Raw genomic sequence first — 21417 nt, 5'->3', positions numbered from 1 at the left:
ACAGATGAATATAATTTTTCACCAGACTACAAATGTTCAGAAACCACACAGCAGCACTGGCTAACACGAGAGTGTAGCTCAGCTTCACATAACATACTGCAGTGACCGTTAAAGCACTTTGTACAACTGCTTTTTGAGAAATACAATGGCAAGGGCAATGAATACGCTCTGTTTGGGTGGCTGCTGTTACATAGAACATATTTTAAGGGCGGAATGAATGCGGTCTTTCAAGAGGCTCATGTTTGAAACCGGTTTGTCTGCTGGATTTGGAGAGTTCCCAGACTTGAGCTGGAGCCACTCAAACATCATAAAATGACAGACTTACCACCTCAAAGAACATAACCCTGGAATTAAATGCATTTTTATTGTAAGTAGCAGCAGCAGCTGAATTATTGTTCAGGGTTTTCTGTATTTCAACAAAGAAATGAATCTCCTGTTGTTTATATGTTTAGAGGGCTGTTAAATGATACCACAAAGAGGATGTTATTCGCAGGATGATTCATAAACTCGAGTGGCTCTTTCGTAAAGAAGCTGCCAATTGCAAAGAAGCTTTGGGTCAATCAAGCGTGCATACAGACTTTCTACACACACTAGGTGGCGCTATAATATACATTTTCATTAATAACTGGAACCTAAAAAATTAACTTTAAAACCTGGTACATGGACAACAGGTCCATGGTAGCGCAAGTATATCATTTTTTCCCCCTGCAAAATCACAAAAAGTGCTATATCAAATTCATGTTCATTTAAATCATATGCTAAATTAAAAAAAACAGGTATTTTCCCAACCAACAACTGACGACGCAACTGTGTTTACCAGTTTTCAAACAGGACTAGCTTACTGACAGCATTACTCGAAGCTGTATCCAAAACAAACCCTCATTGTCGAGCAGGTTTCGAAGGCATCTATAGAGTCTGTGAAATCTGTAGCCCACAAATCATGTGAATCAGCTTTTCCACGGTGTGACCTTCATACGGATTACGGAGGCTCCCAGTGCACGCCGATTGGCTCATTGTTACACAGTTTTCCTGACTGTTGGTTCATGGGAGTGCGTCAGGTCTCAATAGAGCCTGAACCGTGTAACCGAGGGGGGAAATAAAGTTTGCAGGCAAACTTTGACAAGAGACGCACATTTGGACATCTGGACAAGTGTACTGGGCTTAGTTAGCCTACAGTAATACTGGAACTATGAAAAGTTTCAAACAACGGCTTAAGAAAAACGAGGTAAACATTACATTAGATACAAGTTTTACTATTTCGAAAAGCTTGTCAAGACTTTGGACCAAGGCCATAACATGTCCTGAATCTGTATGTAGTAATGGGGCTGTGGGTGGTACTGTAAATTGCGTATTATTTTGTTGAACGCCAGGAATGAATTGTTATGTTTATGGCTAAAGTGACAAGGACTCTACTCTTCAGACTCATTTATCACATCTTCAGGAAATACGCGACAGTAGTTGGTTTTATCACGGCATTTCACTGTGGTTTACATTCCGCTTGAGTGAGTGAGACAAGCAGAGATTGTTTACTGTGTTGTTGCAACGGAATACGACTGTAGAATAATCTCACAAACGTGTTTGTTATTGTATCTGCTTTCTGGTTACTTTGCTGTGGTAGACTATAAGGTTCTTTGAATAACTGAAATAATTTGGCGATATGGAATTGTAAAGCGGTCAACAGACCTGGAACTACTTCATAGTGCGGTTATTGAAAATGATAGACAGATTAGAACGTCTGTCAGCCAATCAAAATCAATACGTTTTCGTTTTTGGCAAATTAAAACAAAGAAACCCGAGCCGAACAGACAATGACAAAAGTGATTACACTTCCAGTGATGAATCTGTGGAGCTGCAATAGAATAGGTAGTGAAACTGGTGGTGTGAATATTGTGTTTGCCACTGTCTCAGAGTACAGAATGGGGAAAGTATGATGAGCGTCTGATGAAGGCAGCAGAGAATGGAGATCTAGAGAAACTCACAGCCACACTCAAGAAAGGAACCAACCCCACCAAACTAGACCTAGAGGGCCATTCTGCGTAAGTGCCACTTTCAAATTTTCCCCCTCTTACCTGATGCTGAAAAATATTGTCCACTGTACAAATAGCAGTATTTCATGCTCTTTACTCAAACTTTACTAAGAATAAGTCCCCGCGTATAATCTATAGTTTCTACATTTAAGCAACAAAACCAACTGACTGTCATAACATTTTTGCAAATACAACTCATTTTAAAGTAAGTCAGCATCCTCTGTGGTTTTGTGCACTACTAAACTCATTCCCACACTATGTTTTGAAGTGGAAGCGAGCCCCTCTGTGAAGGGCTCTGGGATCAAGTGGTCTTGCGATCTTTCATTTGACGTGAATCTCAAAAACATGTCTCTTTCCTGCCTGCTGGGACTCCTGTGCTCACTTATCCTATATGCATTTCATCACTCATCTCAAAACAAAAGATAGCTTTTTAATAAAAGTGCAAATGTCCAGCCAGGGAATGAGGGAAGGGATTTTGATAGTCCTATTTTTTGTGCCCTCATCCTCCCTTGCAATGCACAATACCTTGATTGCTGTTTTTTGTTTATTTCCAGTAGCTGCTTCAGAATGAAAAATAGGGAGTCTGAAGTAGTTTTGTAGTGTTTTTCTTCTTTTGTATTAGAATTGCCTGGATCATGACTTGCACATGCACGCTAACCTCTTTACAGCTATTTCACCCTTAATGCTATTTAGATCCCAATTCTGCATTGTTTCTTCTTCTTCTTACATTTTGCCCTCTAGGATAAGCCATCTAGAATGCCCGGTTTGCTTCGTGCAGAGTTCTGTATTCCTTTATTGTATAATTGACAAAACTATGGTAGTGCTTCCACAATCTGTATGAGATCTTTACTCCTTGGGCCTGCTGCACACTTGTGGTGATAAATAGTAGTATAGTTTTGTAAGTGTGAAGAAGGATAAACGAAGCACACAAATAAATGTTGAACCTCCAAGAAGTATGATCAGTACATTTGTTTTTCAGAATCAAGCCAAAAAGTATTAATTGTTAATTTTTTTTAAAATAAAGTCAAAATATGTAGTTTTCACATTGCCTTGCTAGAACCTATTTTATTACTTCATTTTAATTGTGAAGCCATCCAATTTCCATATTTCGCTGTATGAGATCTTTACTCCTTGGGCCTGCTGCACACTTGTGGTGATAAATAGTAGTATAGTTTTGTAAGCGTGAAGAAGGATAAACGAAGCACACAAATAAATGTTGAACCTCCAAGAAGTATGATCAGTACATTTGTTTTTCAGAATCAAGCCAAAAATTATGAATTGTTAATTTTTTTGAAAATAAAGTCAAAATATGTAGTTTTCACATTGCCTTGCTAGAACCTATTTTATTACTTCATTTTAATTGTGAAGCCATCCAATTTCCATATTTCATGTGAACGATTTTGCTTTGCAGCTTGCTTTTTTCATGTCAAAAATTATGACTTTATTCTTATTTTGCTATGATTTTATTCTCAAGTTGCTACAACTTTGTTCTGGTAATTTTGAATTTATTCTCAAAATATTGTGACTTTAAATCTCAAAATTCTAAGACTTTATTCTGAAAATATTACAACATTATTCTTGTGTTGCTGTGAGTTTATGTTGACATTCTAAAAATAATATTAATTTAATCTCGTATATAAATTTTTTTTAAATGGCACTAAAACAGTCGTAGCAAGATTGTTTCTAGTTCCATCGTCTTTGCTTGCTTCATAGATAGATGAAAAATTTAGATTAAAAAAGAAAAAGCTCCATGATTCCCAATATTAACGTTTGCTGCTTCTGTCATTTGGTTTAGATATTGTGTTTGTTTGCTTTTTCAAAATGAAAGAAAAAGGCAATTACAAGGTTTTAACAAGTGTTTCATTTTTCATACCTGACTAGTTAGACAGTTGCCCATCACATCACTTCCCATTTATAATGGAGCTACGTAAGACACAAAAGAGGTTCCTAATTAGAGAAACAAAGAAGCATGGAAAGTAGAGAAGTTATTCCACAGACTAAACAAATCATCATACAGTAAATCTTTCTAACTGCACAGGCGTTTATCTAAATCATAAATGTGTAGCACAGCAGTTCTCCAGTGATAATATGTTTATGGGAGAGTATTAAACATGGTGTGCAGTGTTACATGCAGCCTGTAATTTCGTTATCTCTTCAGGTCAACTGTTTTAAAAAGGGGTTGTTATGTATTAGGTGTGTCAGGGCCTGTGACAGGATTTCAGTCATGTCCTGTTTTTGTTAAATATTTTCTACCTGCTAACGTTTTTCTGTCAAATAGAATATATGCATTTCCTTGCCTTGACCTTGCCAGTAAATATGTAAATAGTTCCTGTGCATTATATTTTCATTCCTTTTTTAAATAGATAAAATGTTATGCTACACAATGTCTTTATACCCACTCCTACATCTTGCTGATCCTTCTTTTGTCTTCTAACTATTTAACTTTTCAAATAGCAACAGTCTTGGTGATCTTAGCACTGATGTCTCATGCTGCTTTGTTACTAGGCTCAAGGAGTGGCTGTGTCTATTTTCTGTTGAAACAGGCCTAGACTGCCATGTTGTTGCATGTTTCTTTTCATGTTTCTTGGCTCTTTATACATCCTCATATAATTGGTAAATCACTGGTAAACTCACCTATATTTTTTGTTTTGATTTTCATAAAAGTATGATGATATTAATTGTCTGAATATATGCAATAAATATACAAGCAATATAACAAAGAGTGAAAAATTTAAGGGGGTCTGAATACTTTCCGTACCCACTGTACATAACATTATGACAACTACTGATGTTATTGGTGGTAATTATTCTTATATTTTATGAATTTACTTTTATATTCTTTTTTTTAAGGTTTCATGTTTCTGCTAGCAAAGGCCTCATGAATAGTCTAAATGTTTTCCTGGATAACGGTGTCAATGTGAAGGCCGTAGATGCTGCCGGTAAGACTAAGGTTCCGCACTATTGCTAATCAAACTGTTAAATAAGCAAATTTGTGAAATTCAAATCGTGTTGGAGAATATCATCTTCAGGCGTTAGACAAACTTGTAGAGTTCATGCAGCTGCTGTTGCCATTACAGCAAAAGAGGGACCAACCCATTTATGAAAAACTTACTGTATGTTTTGTTGTAAATGTCATTGTCATTCTTCTCTGCAGGTAAAACAGCTTTGCATCTGGCTGCAGCAGGCGGTCATTCCATGTGTGTGCAGAGGCTGCTGCAGGTACCGTTCCTCCAATAACAATCACAGGAAGAAAGACTAATGAGAAACCACATTGGAATGTCACAGCGCTGACGTCTAACCAGCCCCTTTAGCGATTGCTCTGCCAAAGAATGCTCAATGCTTTCTTTTCTTTCCCTACCCTCTATGTTTTGTGTTTTATGCTTTATGCCTTTGTTTATTTGTTTTTTTTCTTTCTCTGGACTTTTTTGTGCTTTTGATATCCACATTAAGCTGTGTGCTTAAGGCAGGGCTGGAGCAATTTACTTCTCATTTTTGTATCATAGCAACAATTATTTTGCTCACAAACGTACCATTAAGAGTGTGAGGTGTGTTATCTGGTATGAAATATGAATTATCTTTCATAAAGCTTTAATGTGAATACAGCAGTAATTAAATGAAAAGAAAATTAATGCAAATGAGTTTCAATGGGCAGTCAATTGCATTAAAGTAGCAAAAAAAACAAACAATTAAAACCATGAACAATGTAAAGTATTAAAAGAAGTAATAGAAGAAAAATATAATGCACCCTAAGCATCAGTGTGAAAATTACATACCAGCTTATTCAAATGCAATCTTATGATTGACCCAAAGTGCACGCATTATGAGAGCATGTGCTTTAATATGGAATTTATGCAATTTACATTCTTTTCAATATGTCCTTACTTCAGGTTCCTAGCTTGTTGAACAGAAGAATATGTAACCAAACTTAAGCTGTTAAATAATTTGTGACCCTGGAGCACAAAACCAGTCTTAAGTCACTGGGGTATATTTGTAGCAATAGCCAAAAATACATTGGATGGGTCAAAATTATTGATTTTTCTTTTATGCCAAAAATTATTAGGATATTAAGTAAAGATCATGTTCCATAAAGATATTTTGTAAATTTCCTACTGTAAATATATTAAAACTTAATTTTTGATTGGTAATATGCATTGCTAAAAACTTCATTTGGACAACTTTAAAGGCGATTTTCTCAATATTTGGATTTTTTTGCATCCTCGGGTAGTATCTCTGTATAGTTTCGGTTATAGTTTCAAATAGTAACTCGGTATATCCCGAGTATCTGTATCTCGGCCAAAAATTGACCCTTATGGCTGGTTTTGGGTCCAGGGTCATATTTAAGATTTGAAAACGCATTTTATTTCGAGTCAGAATGTATAATATTGCTCATGTGCATGTGTTAATAATTACCTTATTTTTACAACAGTGTAAATGTCCTGTTGATGGTACAGACCTGCAGGGCCATACGGCTTTGCATGATGCAGGTATGTGGATTTTTTTGCTTTTAAGATGTTTAAGAAAATTTGATTGAATAGTATTTTAATGGAAAATATTAGGTCTAGACATTTAAAGCGGTCATAATAAAATAAAATAATTACATTTAAAATATGTTATTAATTTTATTTTTATTTAGTGTTGTTCATTTTTTTATTTATTTATTTTTTTTATTATTCCACTTAAAATGTTAAAGTTTTCATAATTTATAATACAACATTTGCATTTGTTTTGCAGACCACAATGTATCGTTAAAGCTTCATATAGTTTTTTATTATTATTATTATTATTGATAAGCCTGGTCAATATGACCACTGCAAATAATTTTTTCAAAATGAAAAATCCTGAAAGTATAAAACAGTAACAACACCTGCTCTTGAACTGTCCTCTCACTGCTGAAGCCTGAAAGATTACTTAATTCAGCCAAAATCCACTATTTAGAAAAGACTTGCATGTGCTCCATAGCCTTTAAGATAATTGCTGCATGGCAGCAGACTTGCTTTTTGATTTGAGAAGATGGCAAAACTATGTATAGTTAATATAAAGCGTTCCACCAACAACTGCACAACAGCAACACATATTAATGCCACACTGTAATGTTGGACAGCAGATCTTTGGTATGTTAGAATATAAAATAATTAAAAATAATTTGGAATTCTATACAACATGTATGTACACGGTTTTAGGACTCTAAAGCAATAAACTTTTTATGAGCATGACCCTATGCAACATCTTATATAAGTGTTTAATTCAATTCACTGACATACAAATAGTTTATCTGCAGATGACAAGCATACAGAACATACCACAAATGAGGCTCTTGACATTGAGTTCTTTTAGTTTCCTTCTTTGCATTTTGGGTGTGTGTCAGATTTATTGTTGTTATTCTTTTGCACAGATCTTTCATTATAAATTCTTCAATTACTGCATGCTGATGCATCAAGGACAGATATAGTGTCAAGCTGTCAGGTTTGATTGGAAAATTATAACGTCTTGCGTCTTGTTATTGTTTTTCAGCATATGTAGGCTGCAAATCTGCTATCAAAGTGCTCTGTGACAGCGGTGCATCTATTGATGCTGTCGACGCAGTAAGTAAAATAGGTTTTGAAACAGCACTTCATTGCACCCTGTGTATGTATAAGAAGCTATGTGAGAAAGGGAGATAAAAGAATTGATTTTGAAATTGAAACCGAAAAGGTGTTGCAATGTATGTGGCATTGACTTTTGGTACCTTTTTCAGGATGGTAGATCGCCCTTATTGCTTGCCGCCAAGATGAGCCAATCAGGAGCATGCCAGATGCTTGTGCAATATGGAGCATGCATTGTTCTTCGAGACAAGCAAAACAAGTAAGTATTTAAAAATGATCAGATTTTATGTTCTGTATTAATAATGATGCATAAAAAGTTTGTATAAATCAAATCTGTATAACCAACATGCCAGAAGAGGAAGATCACATTTTAAATACAAATGCATATTTATATTCAGTTCCAGTCTATATACTGATGTGAATCAGTATATTAGCTTGCAACCTAATATAAAAAAGGCCATCCCAGGTCATCCCAGCTGCATTGCGCCAGTGTCCTTAAGAAAACCATCTTCTCCATCTTTCAATTGAAGTGGCATACAGTTTCATTTGTACACTGAATGCAGAAAGCAGCAGCAAAGCTTCACCATGTACTTTTATATGTTTTTTTTTAATCGGCACTCAATATAATGTCAACAATTTTGATCAATATTTGAAAAAAATATGTTATAAGGCTAATTAAGTTAATTTAACCTTTGTGAAGTGCTGATGGTCAAAAATGACCGGCCTTGTAAAAATGGTAAATTTCTTGTTATGCTATATTATCGCCAAATCTTGGATTCATTTTCTTTCAGTTAGCACAGGTTGGGTACTTCTTTTGGAACTGATTGTTCATAGGTCTCATTGATCCAATATTTGGATCCTAATAATATAGCTTAATGAGAAATTTATGAGCAATTTTTTGTAGGTCGTTCATTTTTGAATACCACAAGTAACAAGATACTCTGTGTGAGCAAGGTCATGAAGCTTTAGCGATAACATTGCGATAACATCAGGAACAGCATTGGATTTATTTAATAAATAATATAATAATATAATTCAGGACATCAAGCCATGAACTGCTTTTGATAAGCCATTTCCATAAATCTCATGCAAGTAAAGATATTTTTAAGCTTTGCAGAAGGAATCTGTTTGAATGGCCTTAGTTTCAAACCAACTGATCGATCATGTTTTTCTGTGTTTTGTTTGACCTGTTCACTTGTTCTGTATGTGTGTGTGTGTGTGTGTGTATGTGTGTTCTGACTAGGACTGCGCTAATCTTAGCTTGTGAGAATTCCTGTAAAGAAGCAGTGGAGATTCTCCTAAAGACTAAGGCAGATGTTTCTGCAGTGGACCTTAATGGCTATGATGCTTACCACTATGCCAGACTAAGTCAGAAACAAGACTTGATCACACTTGTACAACATGCCTTGGAAACAACCACTAAAGGTAACTTGTTCCTTGTTAAACAAATTTCCCCGTTTTCTAGCAATATACATGTATAAATTGAAATTAATTGTTGTTTCACTGTGTCAGAACACCATATAATCTTGTGACCAGCAAGGCTGTTTTTTTTTCAGAAAGGCATTGCAAAATGGTGGTCTTTTTATCCTTAAATGTAGCAATTACTGAACTTGCTCTTGTAGACAGCAGGTCAGTTGAGTTTTAAATTTACACCTGCCGTATCAACCAGCACACTGTCATTTCTGGGTAATGTCATGTCATTTAAGAGAAGTGCCTGATAGATTCAGATCCAGCTGTGCTCACAGAGACTTCTCAGATCCTTATACTAAAAGGAAATCATTTTCAAGCGGTGACTGGTCTGTCTTCCTTTTCCAAGGACTGTCTTATTTAAATAGAGAGGCCTTTCCAAGCGAAAGGCTTATTCCAAGCAAATCAGATGCTTTTTGTAAGAAGGTCACTTGCACAAGTGAGCACAAATGCTTATCTGAAATGTTGTGCATTAAAAACAGAAACAAAATGTGCAAAAACATTTCTCCAATTTTGTTTTCAGCTAAAGAAACTGCCACTGTTTCACAGAAGATCCAACAGGTAACATTGACATTTAGCTGACAGTTTAACTGTTTAAACGCATTTGCATGCGTATTTGCAGTCAAGTTCAAGTATTTAGACAGGAATGCAGTTAACAGCAGACAAAAAGGTAATTGGTTTGCTGCACTCAAACTGAGTTAATCTGTTTATTGAACTTACTGCCATCTAGAGTTTGAAACACTAATCGCAGAACACTTTAATTAGAGCCATCCTAATACCCAACGATTGGTGTTGCTGTCTCTGTCTCTGCAATGATGGAAATCAATTTGATGAAATTTAATGTTCTTCAGCAGCTGTTGATGGAGAGGAATACTGATTCTCATGCTCATGTGAATAAGTCATACATATGTAAAATTATTTGATTTGTTTGCTGTAATATTACTGGAAAAAAATATTTTGTAGACATAAGGAAGTGCTTACACTATTCAGTGTGAAGAAGGATACACATTTGAAGATGCATCATGATATCATCTCGAAACATAATTTAAAAATATAATAAAATGTATGTAGTTTTAACTTTTACCTCGAATCTGATTGGCTGAGAGTTCTTTCCAACCATGAGATATTCATCCAGTATCACCACGGGAACCATTTCTTACAGCCCCAAACCAACTATAATTTTATAAACAACAAAAAATATATGCTCTGCAGCCAAAGCAAGTCAGTGATGCTGTACATAGACATTTAGTTACCCTGAATATTCCTTTAATAGTGTATCTACAATAAAATAGCACAGATGATGTTTTTGAGTATCATAGTGTTTTTCTCTCCAAATGCAGGCTAAACCCCCATCAGCAGGAATTGGCCGGACCAAAGCAGGATCAGTAAAGACTGAGAAACCTTTGTCAGAGCCACTAACAGTGAGTTTCTTCAGGGGATAACTTTTAAATTAAGGCTATGCTATCAGGCAGTCATTTTCCTCTCGTGAAGCTGATTGTGGTCCTGTGATCAGTTGTGAATGTCACCAGTAAAGGGTTGTGTCTGAATTACAGAGGGAGCATGGCAGTCACTCTACTGAAGGTAACTTGGGATGTGTGTTTTTATTTAGTTTATTTTTTATCATGGCAGAACATCAGGATTGCGATCAGTCATATCACAGAAACTTTTCAGGTCTGGGCTCTAAAGTTTTAAACATGTTTTCTGTTCCCTGAAGGAAAAGGTGCCAAACAAAATCAGAATCTGGATTCTACACAGGTACCCCGTCTAACCTGACTTGATCTGTGTCTGCTGTGTTCACCCAAAAATGAAAATTTGATGAAAATGAACTTGCCCTCAGGCCATTCCAACATGTAGATGAGTTTTGTTTCTTCAAAATTTAGCATTACATTACTTGCACACCAGTAGGCTTTTCGCTTCACGTTTACTGATGGACTGGAGCTGTGTGGATTATTCTGATGGCACCCATTCACTGCAGAGGCTCGATTGGTGATCAAGTGATGTAATGCTACATTTCTCTAAATTTGTTTCAAAATTTTCAGCAAATCTTCGCTTTTGATTAACTATTCTTTCAATGTCAGTGGCATTAATATGTACAGTGGGGAAAAAAAGTATTTAGTCAGCCACCAATTGTGCAAGTTCTCCCACTTAAAAAGATGAGAGAGGCCTGTAATTTTCATCATAGGTATACCTCAACTATGAGAGACAAAATGAGAAAAAAAATCCAGAAAATCACATTGTAGGATTTTTAAAGAATTTATTTGCAAATTATGGTGGAAAATAAGTATTTGGTCAATAACAAAATTTCATCTCAATACTTTGTTATATACCCTTTGTTGGCAATGACAGAGGTCAAACGTTTTCTGTAAGTCTTCACAAGGTTTTCACACACTGTTGCTGGTATTTTGGCCCATTCTATTGCAGATTTAGTCTTCCCAGCCTGGTGCAGGTCTACAATTTTGTTTCTGGTGTCCTTTGACAGCTCTTTGGTCTTGGGCATGGTGGAGTTTGGAGTGTGACTGTTTGAGGTTGTGGACAGATGTCTTTTATACTGATAACGAGTTCAAACAGATGCCATTAATACAGGTAACGAGTGGAGGACAGAGGAGCCTCTTAAAGAAGAAGTTACAGGTCTGTGAGAGCCAAAAATCTTGCTTGTTTGTAGGTGACCAAATACTTATTTTACCGAGGAATTTACCAATGAATTCTTTAAAAATCCTACAATTTGATTTTCTGGATTTTTTTTTCTCATTTTGTCTCTCATAGTTGAGGTATACCTATGATGAAAATTACAGGCCTCTCTCATCTTTTTAAGTGGGAGAACTTGCACAATTGGTGGCTGACTAAATACTTTTTTGCCCCACTGTATATTTAGTATGTGACCTTGATATGTTGCACAGTTTATTAGGCAATTAAACTAAATTTTACATTAAGGCCTTCACAACTAAACCAATCAATCATTGAGTATTTTTTGTGTTTTCCAGTATAAATATAAATGTACGTGTGATACAAAAATTGAGAATATAACATTTTCCTTCTATATTTTTATATATAATAAACAGTCATAGTAATAATTTGTTAATATAATATAGATTTTTATGCGGTGCACCATCTAATATAGTTAAGTCATTTTTATAATGAGAGATTAAAGAGTCATATCCTCAATTGACATGAACCATATTACATCTTATTCTCATCAAAATGAAAAATGACTGCAGTTGAATTAAAATAGACAAACAAATTATTTCCTACTTCATCATTACCCTTGTGAATTATTCAGGTCAGGCCTGCACAGTCAGCTCCTGTGCCAGTTAGATCTGCTCCGATGGAGTTATTGCCTGGTGAGGTGGAGGTCCTTAGGAGAGAACTAAGAGATTCACGAAGGAGGCAAGAAGCAGCAGAGGCGGAGGTGCATAGGCTGGACACGGCGCTGGCTCTGCGTGCTCAGGAGTACGAAGGACTGAGGAGAAGCAGTGAGCAAGTTCTGCAAGCGGCCCATAACCGGTCGTGGGAGCTGGAGGAGGCCCTGGGCGAGGTGCAGAGGAGGATGGCCGGCTCGGAAAACCGAATGAGACAGATGCAAGCTCATCTAGTGGCCGTCAGGGAGCACTTGGTGGAAGAGTTGAGAGTCCAGCTCCAAGAGGCCAAAGGTCAGCGAGAGGCATCCGTAGCTGAACTGGGGAGGATGCAGAAGGAGCTCATTCAGTTTTTCTTTTTTAATAAATCTGCAAAAATGTCAACAATTCTGTGTTTTTCTGTCAATATGGGGTGCTGTGTGTACATTAATGAGGAAAAAAAATTAACTTAAATGATTTTAGCAAATGGCTGCAATTTAACAAAGAGTGAAAAATTTAAGGTTGTCTGAATACTTTCCGTACCCACTGTATATATTTTTTTTATTCAGAAAACGTAAAAATTTTATTGCATATGTTCTCTGTCTCAGTCATCAGTGGAGAATGAGGGACAGAGGTTGGCTCAGGTCAACATATCAAAGCCCATCAGCTCCTGTGAGCCGTCACAGTCTGACAGCTCTCTCCAGGCTCAGGTCCACAGCCTACAACAGCAGCTAGAGGTTAGTTACTGATTGCTTTATGGTTTAGGGCTATTTTTTTAGGTTTTGTTTTGTTGATGCTTTCTTGAACTAGAGACCTCAGTGATTTTAGTGCAGATTGGCTCAAAATGAGTAATTGGATAGGGCTGTAATAAGATTCTTTGGTATATTCATTTTCCAAAAATTAAAGGGATAGTCCACCCAAAATGGAAAATTCTAAATGCTGGTAACCAGTTTTGATTCCCATTGACTTCCACTGTATTACAATGGATGTCAATGGGAAACAAAACTGTTTTGTTACCAACACTTTTCAAAATATATTTGTGTTCCACAGAAAAGAAAAAAATGTGTAATCATGTACTCATAATAATTTTGTTCTAAACCTATATGACTTTCTTTCCTCTGTGGAACACAAACTTAATCTGGGCCAACATGAAGTGAGAAATTTATGACAGAATTTTCATTTTTGAGTGAACCAATTCAATTTACAGTTTTAATAATCCTCTTGGAGAAAATAAAAATTGGGCTAAAAAATATTGCACAAAAATACATCATAAAACAAGAACTAATACATTTAAGAAACCCAAGACAATAAAAAATGATCTGGTATAAAAATTAGTACAAATTTATACAAAGTGAATTTGTGATACTAAGAACAGTGTTTGATTATTATTGAATTATTAATATAATTATTAAATTATGTTTTGTTTTGATTTAAGGAATATTCTGTTGCTTGTGCTGTCTTTGTGGAGAAGAGAAAGCACAGCATATCCAAATTCACCAAATTTAAATTCAGTCTGCTAGTAGAGTTTTTGTGCCTTTGCACAGACAGACATCTTTTGTTCAGCTCCATGGGGATGGAAATGTACTGGCAATATGTTACAGTAGCATGTTTCTTAGCAACAAGGGCATCAGTGGACATGAGACATCCATGAGATGGGTGGCTGGAGAGGTTTTTCAGATGCTTTTACCAACTAATCCAACAAAACAGAGCACTTTATGACCTGTATTGTCCATTTCTAAATGAAATGTTGGTTTATGCAGTATTGTTTTTTCTTAACCTGAAGAGAAACCAATGCATTATGAACTTCTTGTTTTCTTTTCTTATTGCCAGGACTGTGAAAAACATTATAGACATGTGCTTTCAATATACCGAACACGGTTGCTCAGTGCAGCGCAGGTAACATTTTATTTTTGTATATTGTCTTATTATCTAATGTGCTTTCAAAAGTACTGTAGACCCATGAAGATGGTAGCATTTATGTTCAGAAGCTGTGGTTTTCTTTTGCAGGGTTACATGGATGAAGAGGCCAGAGTGGCTCTGATTCAGATTGCCAAGATTAGAGAGGAGTGTGTGTGTTGAGCATTCACTGTGCTGCTGTTCCTGAATGTGTGTGTGTGTGTACTACTGTTCAAAAGCATGGGGTCTGTAAGATTTTTTTTAATGTCTTTGAAAGAAGTCTTATGCTCACCAATGCTGCCTTTACTTGATAAAAAATACATAAAAACAGCAATATAGTGAAATATTACAATTTAAAATAACTCTTTTCTATTTAAATACATTTTTATTTTTATTTTTCTCTAATGGCAATGTTCAATTTTCAGCAGTCACTACTTTATTCATTATTCAGTGTCATGTAAAATAATTCTAAAATGTGACCCTGGAGCACAAAACCAGTCTTAAGTTGCTGGGGTATATTTGTAGCAATAGCCAAAAATACATTGTGTGGGTCAAAATTATCGATATTTATTTTATGCCAAAAATCATTAGGATATTAAGTAAAGATCATGTTCCATGAAGATATTTTGTAAATTTCCTACCATAAATATATCAAAACTTAATTTTTGATTAGTAATATACATTGCTAAGGACTTCATTTGGACAACTTTAAAGGCGATTTTCTCAGTATTTAGATTTTTTTTGCACCCTCAGATTCCAGATTTTCAAATAGTTGTATCTCGGCCAAATATTGCCCTATCCTAACAAACCATACATCAATGGAAATCTTATTTATTTAGCTTTCAGATGATGTATAAATCTTAATTTCGAAAAATTGACCCTTATGACTGGTTTTGTGGTCCAGGGTCACATATGCTGATTTGGTTCTTAAGAAACATTTCTTATTATTAATGTTAAGAACATTAGTGCTGCTTAATATTTTTGTGTGATACTTTTTTTTCAGTTCAAAAGTTATATATATTAGTAACTACTTTCAAAAGTAACTGAAATTCAAATTTGGTGTGATTTTAGATTGTGTATGTTCCTCTTGTATGTTGTTCTTTGTAACTAATTTAATCCACAAAATAAACTATATGATATTGAAATGTAGCTACATTTGTTTTTGCCAATCTAGTTTTTTTATAAGCCATTCTAGTTACATGTAGTAACTAAGACTTGCATATATATACACACATTTTTAAAAACCAACATTTACATACAATTCAATAAAAATATTTGAAAACAAATTTTCGATTTTGCCACAACCATTACCAAAAAGAAGTATACTTCAAGTTTATTTTATTAAGTATACTTAAGTAAATTTCAAGTATTTTTTAAGTATACTTTATGTAGTAAGTATACAAATATCAGTGTACTAGTACTATACTTGTAAGTGTACTATTTCAATATTCCTTGGGACTAAATTGGCCCACTTTCTAGTATATAAAAGTATACTTTAAGTATATCAGTATGTATAACATATGTTTTTAGTTTGTACTGCAACTATACTAAAAGCGAACTTATAGGTATACTGATAGTTTACTAATACTTGTAGCATTTTTAGTACACTTTGAAGTATAGTCTCAGTAAACTAATAGTTTAGTAGTTTTATACTGCAAGTATACTCGTAAGTTTTTTTTTTTTTAAGTGAACTTTACATCATACTTTAAGTATACTACTATGTTATCTGAACATACAAACATCAAAAGAAAGAACAGGGTATCTGCTTGTAAACAAACATTTTATTCGAGCTTCGTGCATTCCTTTTTGTTAGCACTTGAATGTGGGTAAGTTTCATAAATAAACAATTTTGGACAAAACGCTGAAAAAAAGACTATGAATTGGATTCAGAATGATAATCAAAACATAGATGGAGTCAATCAACACCCCAAAGCTTGACAGTCATTACCTCTTCATGGGTCGACATTTTATTCCATAAGGTGTTACACAGTTTTGATGCTGTTTTATGACTGATCGTGTTACATTACATGTGGAAGCATCTGTTGTTTCAGTTTCTTCTTCGCTTGTGTTTTGGAAATTCTGTACAGAAGATGTGTAATAGCGCCCCCTATCATATAACAATGAAAACATGAATTCTCAGAACACAAGTATAGATCAAATATATTTAGACTTTTTCTAAGTATGTCAAATATACTTAAATGTAATTTTAAGTATATTTCAGAGAAGTACATAAAGCACATTTCTGAGAAGTAAATAAAATGTAGACTGAAAGTATACTTTCCTATTTTTATAAGAAATATACTAATAGCACACTTGAAAAAACTTATTTTTCGTAAGGGAAACACAAGACATGCTTCTGTTATCTTCCTAAGTGGATTTATTTCAATCCTTAAAGCAGTTCAGAAAAGAATGCATTAAAACTCTCGAAATTACGTGCAATATATTGATAACTCTCCTTAAAGGGGTCATATGATGCGATTAAAATTTTTCCTTTCTCTTTGGAGTGTTACAAGCTCTTGGAAGAAAGAAGATCTGTGAAGTTGCAAAGACTAAAGTCTCAAATCCAAAGAGATATTCTTTATAAAAGTTAAGAGTCAGCCACACCTACCCAAAACGGCTCGTTCTAACACGCCCCCACATGTCTACGTCGCTATGTGGGAAGATTTGCATAACGCCGCTCAAATGTTCACGCAAAGAAAGAAGGCGTAACTTTTATTCTGGCTGTGGTATTGTTGTTGCCGCCACCATGTCGTGAAGGCACTGTGTGCTTCGTTGTGAAAGCGACACTGCTTTGTTTGGCCTTCCAAAAGAGGACGATTTCGCTTCATCATGCCTGGAGCTGATCCGTGCTGATCGCTGAGGAAATACTTGAACTTCGCGCTGTCGACCGCCGGATCGGTTTTCACCATGGACAAAGCGGAGTCCAGCCCGGGGTCGTTACATGTGGTTGCCGCAGGCATCACAATATGGTAAGGGACGTAACATTTCCATCACACGCTTGAGGAATTCGGCCAATCACAATGCACTGGATAGCTGGCCAATCAGAGCACACCTCGCTTTTTCAGACCGATGAGCTTTGTAAGGCGGGGCTTAGAGGAGAAACAATAATGTACAAAATGTGGAAAATAATGTGTTTTTTGAACCTTAAACCGCATAAACACATTTCATTACAACAAATACACAAAATAATGTTCTTTTTAGCAGCATCATATGACCCCTTTAAGTGTAATTTAATTATGCTTTTATATATTTTGGTAACAAATAATAAAAAATATTTAAAACAAATGATGTTGTCTGAAGAGGTATAATAAAGATAAATGTTAAAAATATATATAAATAAATAAAAACTTCCGAACCAAAGAGGTTTGTGTGCAATCTCCGCCTTCTTTTCCTTATATGGTGATGTTGCGTTCACTGCCGAACAAAAGGCGTCATATTCAAATGCATGGTTTTCAATATTTTAAGCCAATTACCACTTAAATTTTGGTTTGTTTTTCAGACAAAGCTATCGAATATCTTTAGGAGATTTATACAGCACTCAAATAATATTTATTACTTTTATGGCACTCTGCATGGTGCTTAACAGTTGTAATCAACATTTTCTTAGCCATCATTCGTCTTTCCCAGATAAAAGAGGTGTGGGTGAGTGACCGGATTTTCATTTTGAACCAACTACTGCTGTGGAAAAATACTTTTTCTATATTACTTTATTTTGATATATTGAATTTTAAAAATAGAAAACACAATAAGGGAGGCCTACTTACAAAGGTTATTATTCACTATTTTTCATTATTGTTTTAACACCGTTTCGTTATTCATCCGAGAAACATTTAAGCTTAAAGAAAATGTGGACATGAAAATTTCTACATCTCAGCATAACTGATTAGGCGATTATTCAGAATGATATCTGCCGATACCGATAGTTTGGGTTTTCTTAAGGGAAAAAAAAAATCTCTTCCAACTAATGTTGTAAACTTCACAGGTAACCCTCTCATTTGTTACATAATATTAGAGGTTAAAATGAACAACAAAACTATTATATTCAATGCTATTTATTTTCTGATATAATAATACAACTCAACTGCACATAAGGATGCTTTTCATAAAAACTTATCAAGACAGATTTATTCAAACCACTGAACTAGTTAATACATTCTCTATTATAGATCAGTGATTCAAACATACATTCATAATTAACAGTAAATAAGCTCCCTACAGTGTTTTTTATAGCTAACTAATGAACTGTGAACACTGAATAACTTACCTGAGGTAAATGCAAAGTTTATATTGATCACAAGCTGTTTTATATTTGATCTGGCAACCCTGTGGTGCGTTAATGTGTTATTGCTTTAGCTTGGACACCCCTAAATTCAACACAAGAAACATTTACATCATGCAAGTTGCTGTCTGACACGTTTAGTCCTGATCATAGGCTGTTTTTAAACAGTCATGCAGATAATTGTTCTATCGGCTGATACCGATTATTGGCCGATACATCGGTGCATCACTAAATTGTATTCGATTTATCTAGTGTTCTTATGCTGGGTTTGACCTTGGTTGCAATAGGTTGGAATTCTTGTTAATTGCTGCCCCTTGATTTGGAAATGACTAACTTCACCTTAAAGGTATAGTTCACCCAACAATGAACATCAAACTTATATGACTTTCTTTCATCTGTAAAACAAAAAGGAAAATATTCTGAAGAACACTGGGGTCCAAACAACACTGAACACTGAGACATTTTTCAAAATATTTTCATGAACATCAGTGAATGATAACAGAATTTCTCTTTTCGCTGAAGTAAGATACTTACATCTACATGATTTGCCTCAAGACCCTTCTGATCCAGTTTTTGTGAGTCACAGCTCTCTAATTATAGTCTGTTCCATCAGGCCGTGTGCAAAGCAGTGTTCTTTAAAGGGAAGGGATCAGACTGCCCTCTTGTGTTCTGTACTACACTGTTGCCTTTTGATGGAAAAGCGTAGGAGATTTGTGTTCTCTAGGGTAAATATTTTGCTGTGCAAATTAGTGTAGGGTGGTGAGTAGTAATCTGTCCTGAAAACTGATATTACTCATGTTTTGTATTAAGGCAGAAGAATGGACATTCTTAAAGTGGAAGACACTGTTTATGTACTTAATGAAATCTATCCTTTGGTCTTGGCAAAAAAAAAAAAAGCTTTGCTCAGCTGTGCATTTTTTCCATGAAGAGCCCTTACAATAAACCCTAATACACAGACTCCACAAATACTCGGTGTGTGTGTGTGTATGAAAAATGATGTAAAAAAGTGAATTCACTTTTTACATAATTATTCATATTTTATATGAATTTATTCATATAAAATGAATCATAAATTTATTTTCATTTATTGAATTTATTTGGTATTTCATGACTATGAAGAACTTCAGTTCAGCATTTTTATTATGATAATAAATAATATTGCAAATAATGTCCAGGAAAGCAGCATCAGAGAAATCCATTTTACTCTTTAAACAGTGTGTATTGGGCATAGTGTTTCACAGTGGTATCAAATCTCTTGCTGAGATTCTTCAGTCATGGTGTCAGTATGTCTGTCTCTGGTCATGCCAGTCGTGTTAAAATTAGTCCTGCTGTGGCCATTCAAGTGCTTAGAGCTTTCTGTCATCTGAGTTGAGGGTTGCGTCACTGTTTTTCCCCCTCATTAAGCTACGGTTAACCACCAATGGATCAAGGCCCTGTTCTCATTCTCTCTGCTTCTGTCCCTGCCCAGCACAAATTACACATGCCTGGAGGAGAAGACATCCCACATTCACACGTCTCACAAGGCACTGATGTTCCCTATCTGTTTCAGCACCACTGTAATGAGAGAAGAGATTTAGAGCGCTCTTCAACCCAAACCCTCACATTAGTGTGAAACACTGGAACATCGCAACCACAGGGCATATGGGTTGCATTTATAGCATGCTGGTTTCGTCTGGCCAGAGGAGAACTGGCCACTGGATGAGCCTGGTTTCTCCCAAGGTTTTTTCTCCATTTCTGTTACAGATGGAGTTTTGGTTCCTTGCCACTGTCGCCTTTGGCTTGCTTAGTTGGGGATACTTAATGGGGGAAGTCGTGGCCTAATGGTTTGAGAGTCAGACTTGTAACCCAAAGGTCGTGGGTTCAAGTCTTGGTACAGGCAGGAATTGTATGGGGGGGGGGGGGAATGACCAGCGCTCTCTTCCACCCTCAATACCATTACTGAGGTGAGACCCTTGAACAAGGCACCAAACCCCCAACTGTTCTTGGGGTGCCAAAGAAAAAAACATGGCTGCCCACTGCTCCATGTGTGTGCACTTGGATGGGATAAATGCAGAGCACAAATTCTGAGAATGGGCTCCATACTTGGCTACACATCACGTCACTTTTTTTTTTCTTTAATATCTGGCAATATCGTTGGCTTGATTGCACAGACACTATTGGAAGAGACCTGAACTGATGACAGCAATGAATTGACTTTACGAAAAGTTGACTGTTTGTTATTGTCCTCTTGCATTATTGACAAACCGTTTTCCTGTTTGACACTGTAAAGCTGCTTTGACACAATCTGTGTTGTATAAAGCGCTATACAAATAAAGGTGACTTCACTTGACTCTGCTGACAGAAATGTTGATGATATATTCCAGTCCTGATTATGTGAGATGACTTTGTTTTTATCCCATCAGGTTCTGCTGTAATACTTTTACAGCAGGGTTTCTGTATCAGACTCTCCCTCACATCTCTCTCATTACAACCACATAATAAGGCAATCAACTGTCAAATCCTCAGAGATCTTGTTAGAAACTGTCAAGAGCAAGAGATCTTTTTTCCAGTTTTGGATAAGAAAATGCCTGGTGTTCTCTCTCTTTCAGTGAATTTATATTAGCATTGAAACCATTTATATGCCAGTGTTTGCCAAAAGTTGATAAAATTATTTTATAAATCTTTCTTTTTCAGGACATTTTAGATCTTGCACTTAAGAATATATCCAAATGTTTGTCCAATAAAACACTTAGAATAAGTTCTTTTCCCTTTTCCCCAATAGCAAAGGGGAAATTATGGTTCACAACAACTTCTTGTTTCAATACGAAATAGTTTTTCATGTCAAGCGATTTCAA

At 35.5% G+C, this 21417-nt stretch overlaps 1 protein-coding gene across 1 annotated transcript; it reads left to right on the top strand.

The window, feature by feature from the left end:
* Nucleotides 1-1005: 1005 nt before the first annotated feature.
* Nucleotides 1006-14559, top strand: LOC107583865 (uveal autoantigen with coiled-coil domains and ankyrin repeats-like). The gene is made up of 16 exons (XM_016270218.1): nucleotides 1006-1225; nucleotides 1909-2036; nucleotides 4878-4966; nucleotides 5182-5246; nucleotides 6454-6511; nucleotides 7539-7609; nucleotides 7762-7868; nucleotides 8853-9034; nucleotides 9600-9637; nucleotides 10417-10497; nucleotides 10630-10657; nucleotides 10791-10831; nucleotides 12354-12778; nucleotides 13007-13145; nucleotides 14239-14304; nucleotides 14416-14559. The coding sequence occupies exons 1-16, from the start codon at nucleotides 1190-1192 to the stop codon at nucleotides 14485-14487; spliced, it is 1626 nt and encodes a 541-aa protein (XP_016125704.1). The 5' UTR covers nucleotides 1006-1189; the 3' UTR covers nucleotides 14488-14559.
* The last annotated feature ends 6858 nt before the right edge of the window (nucleotides 14560-21417 follow it).

This window comes from Sinocyclocheilus grahami, unplaced genomic scaffold (assembly GCF_001515645.1).
Source record: "Sinocyclocheilus grahami isolate Dianchi unplaced genomic scaffold, SAMN03320097.WGS_v1.1 scaffold55.1, whole genome shotgun sequence".
Taxonomy (NCBI): domain Eukaryota; kingdom Metazoa; phylum Chordata; class Actinopteri; order Cypriniformes; family Cyprinidae; genus Sinocyclocheilus; species Sinocyclocheilus grahami.
This window is presented reverse-complemented; position numbering and strand designations above follow the sequence as displayed.

What these genes read in the sequence shown, in the direction of transcription:
- LOC107583865 (XM_016270218.1), top strand. Translation starts at nt 1,190, where the DNA reads ATGAAAAGTTTCAAACAACGGCTTAAGAAAAACGAG. An exon ending in ATGCAGAAGGAGCTCATTCA is followed by an intron (nt 12,779 to 13,006) that starts GTTTTTCTTTTT and finishes TTGCATATGTTC; the next exon opens with TCTGTCTCAGTCATCAGTGG. An exon ending in GCCTACAACAGCAGCTAGAG is followed by an intron (nt 13,146 to 14,238) that starts GTTAGTTACTGA and finishes TCTTATTGCCAG; the next exon opens with GACTGTGAAAAACATTATAG.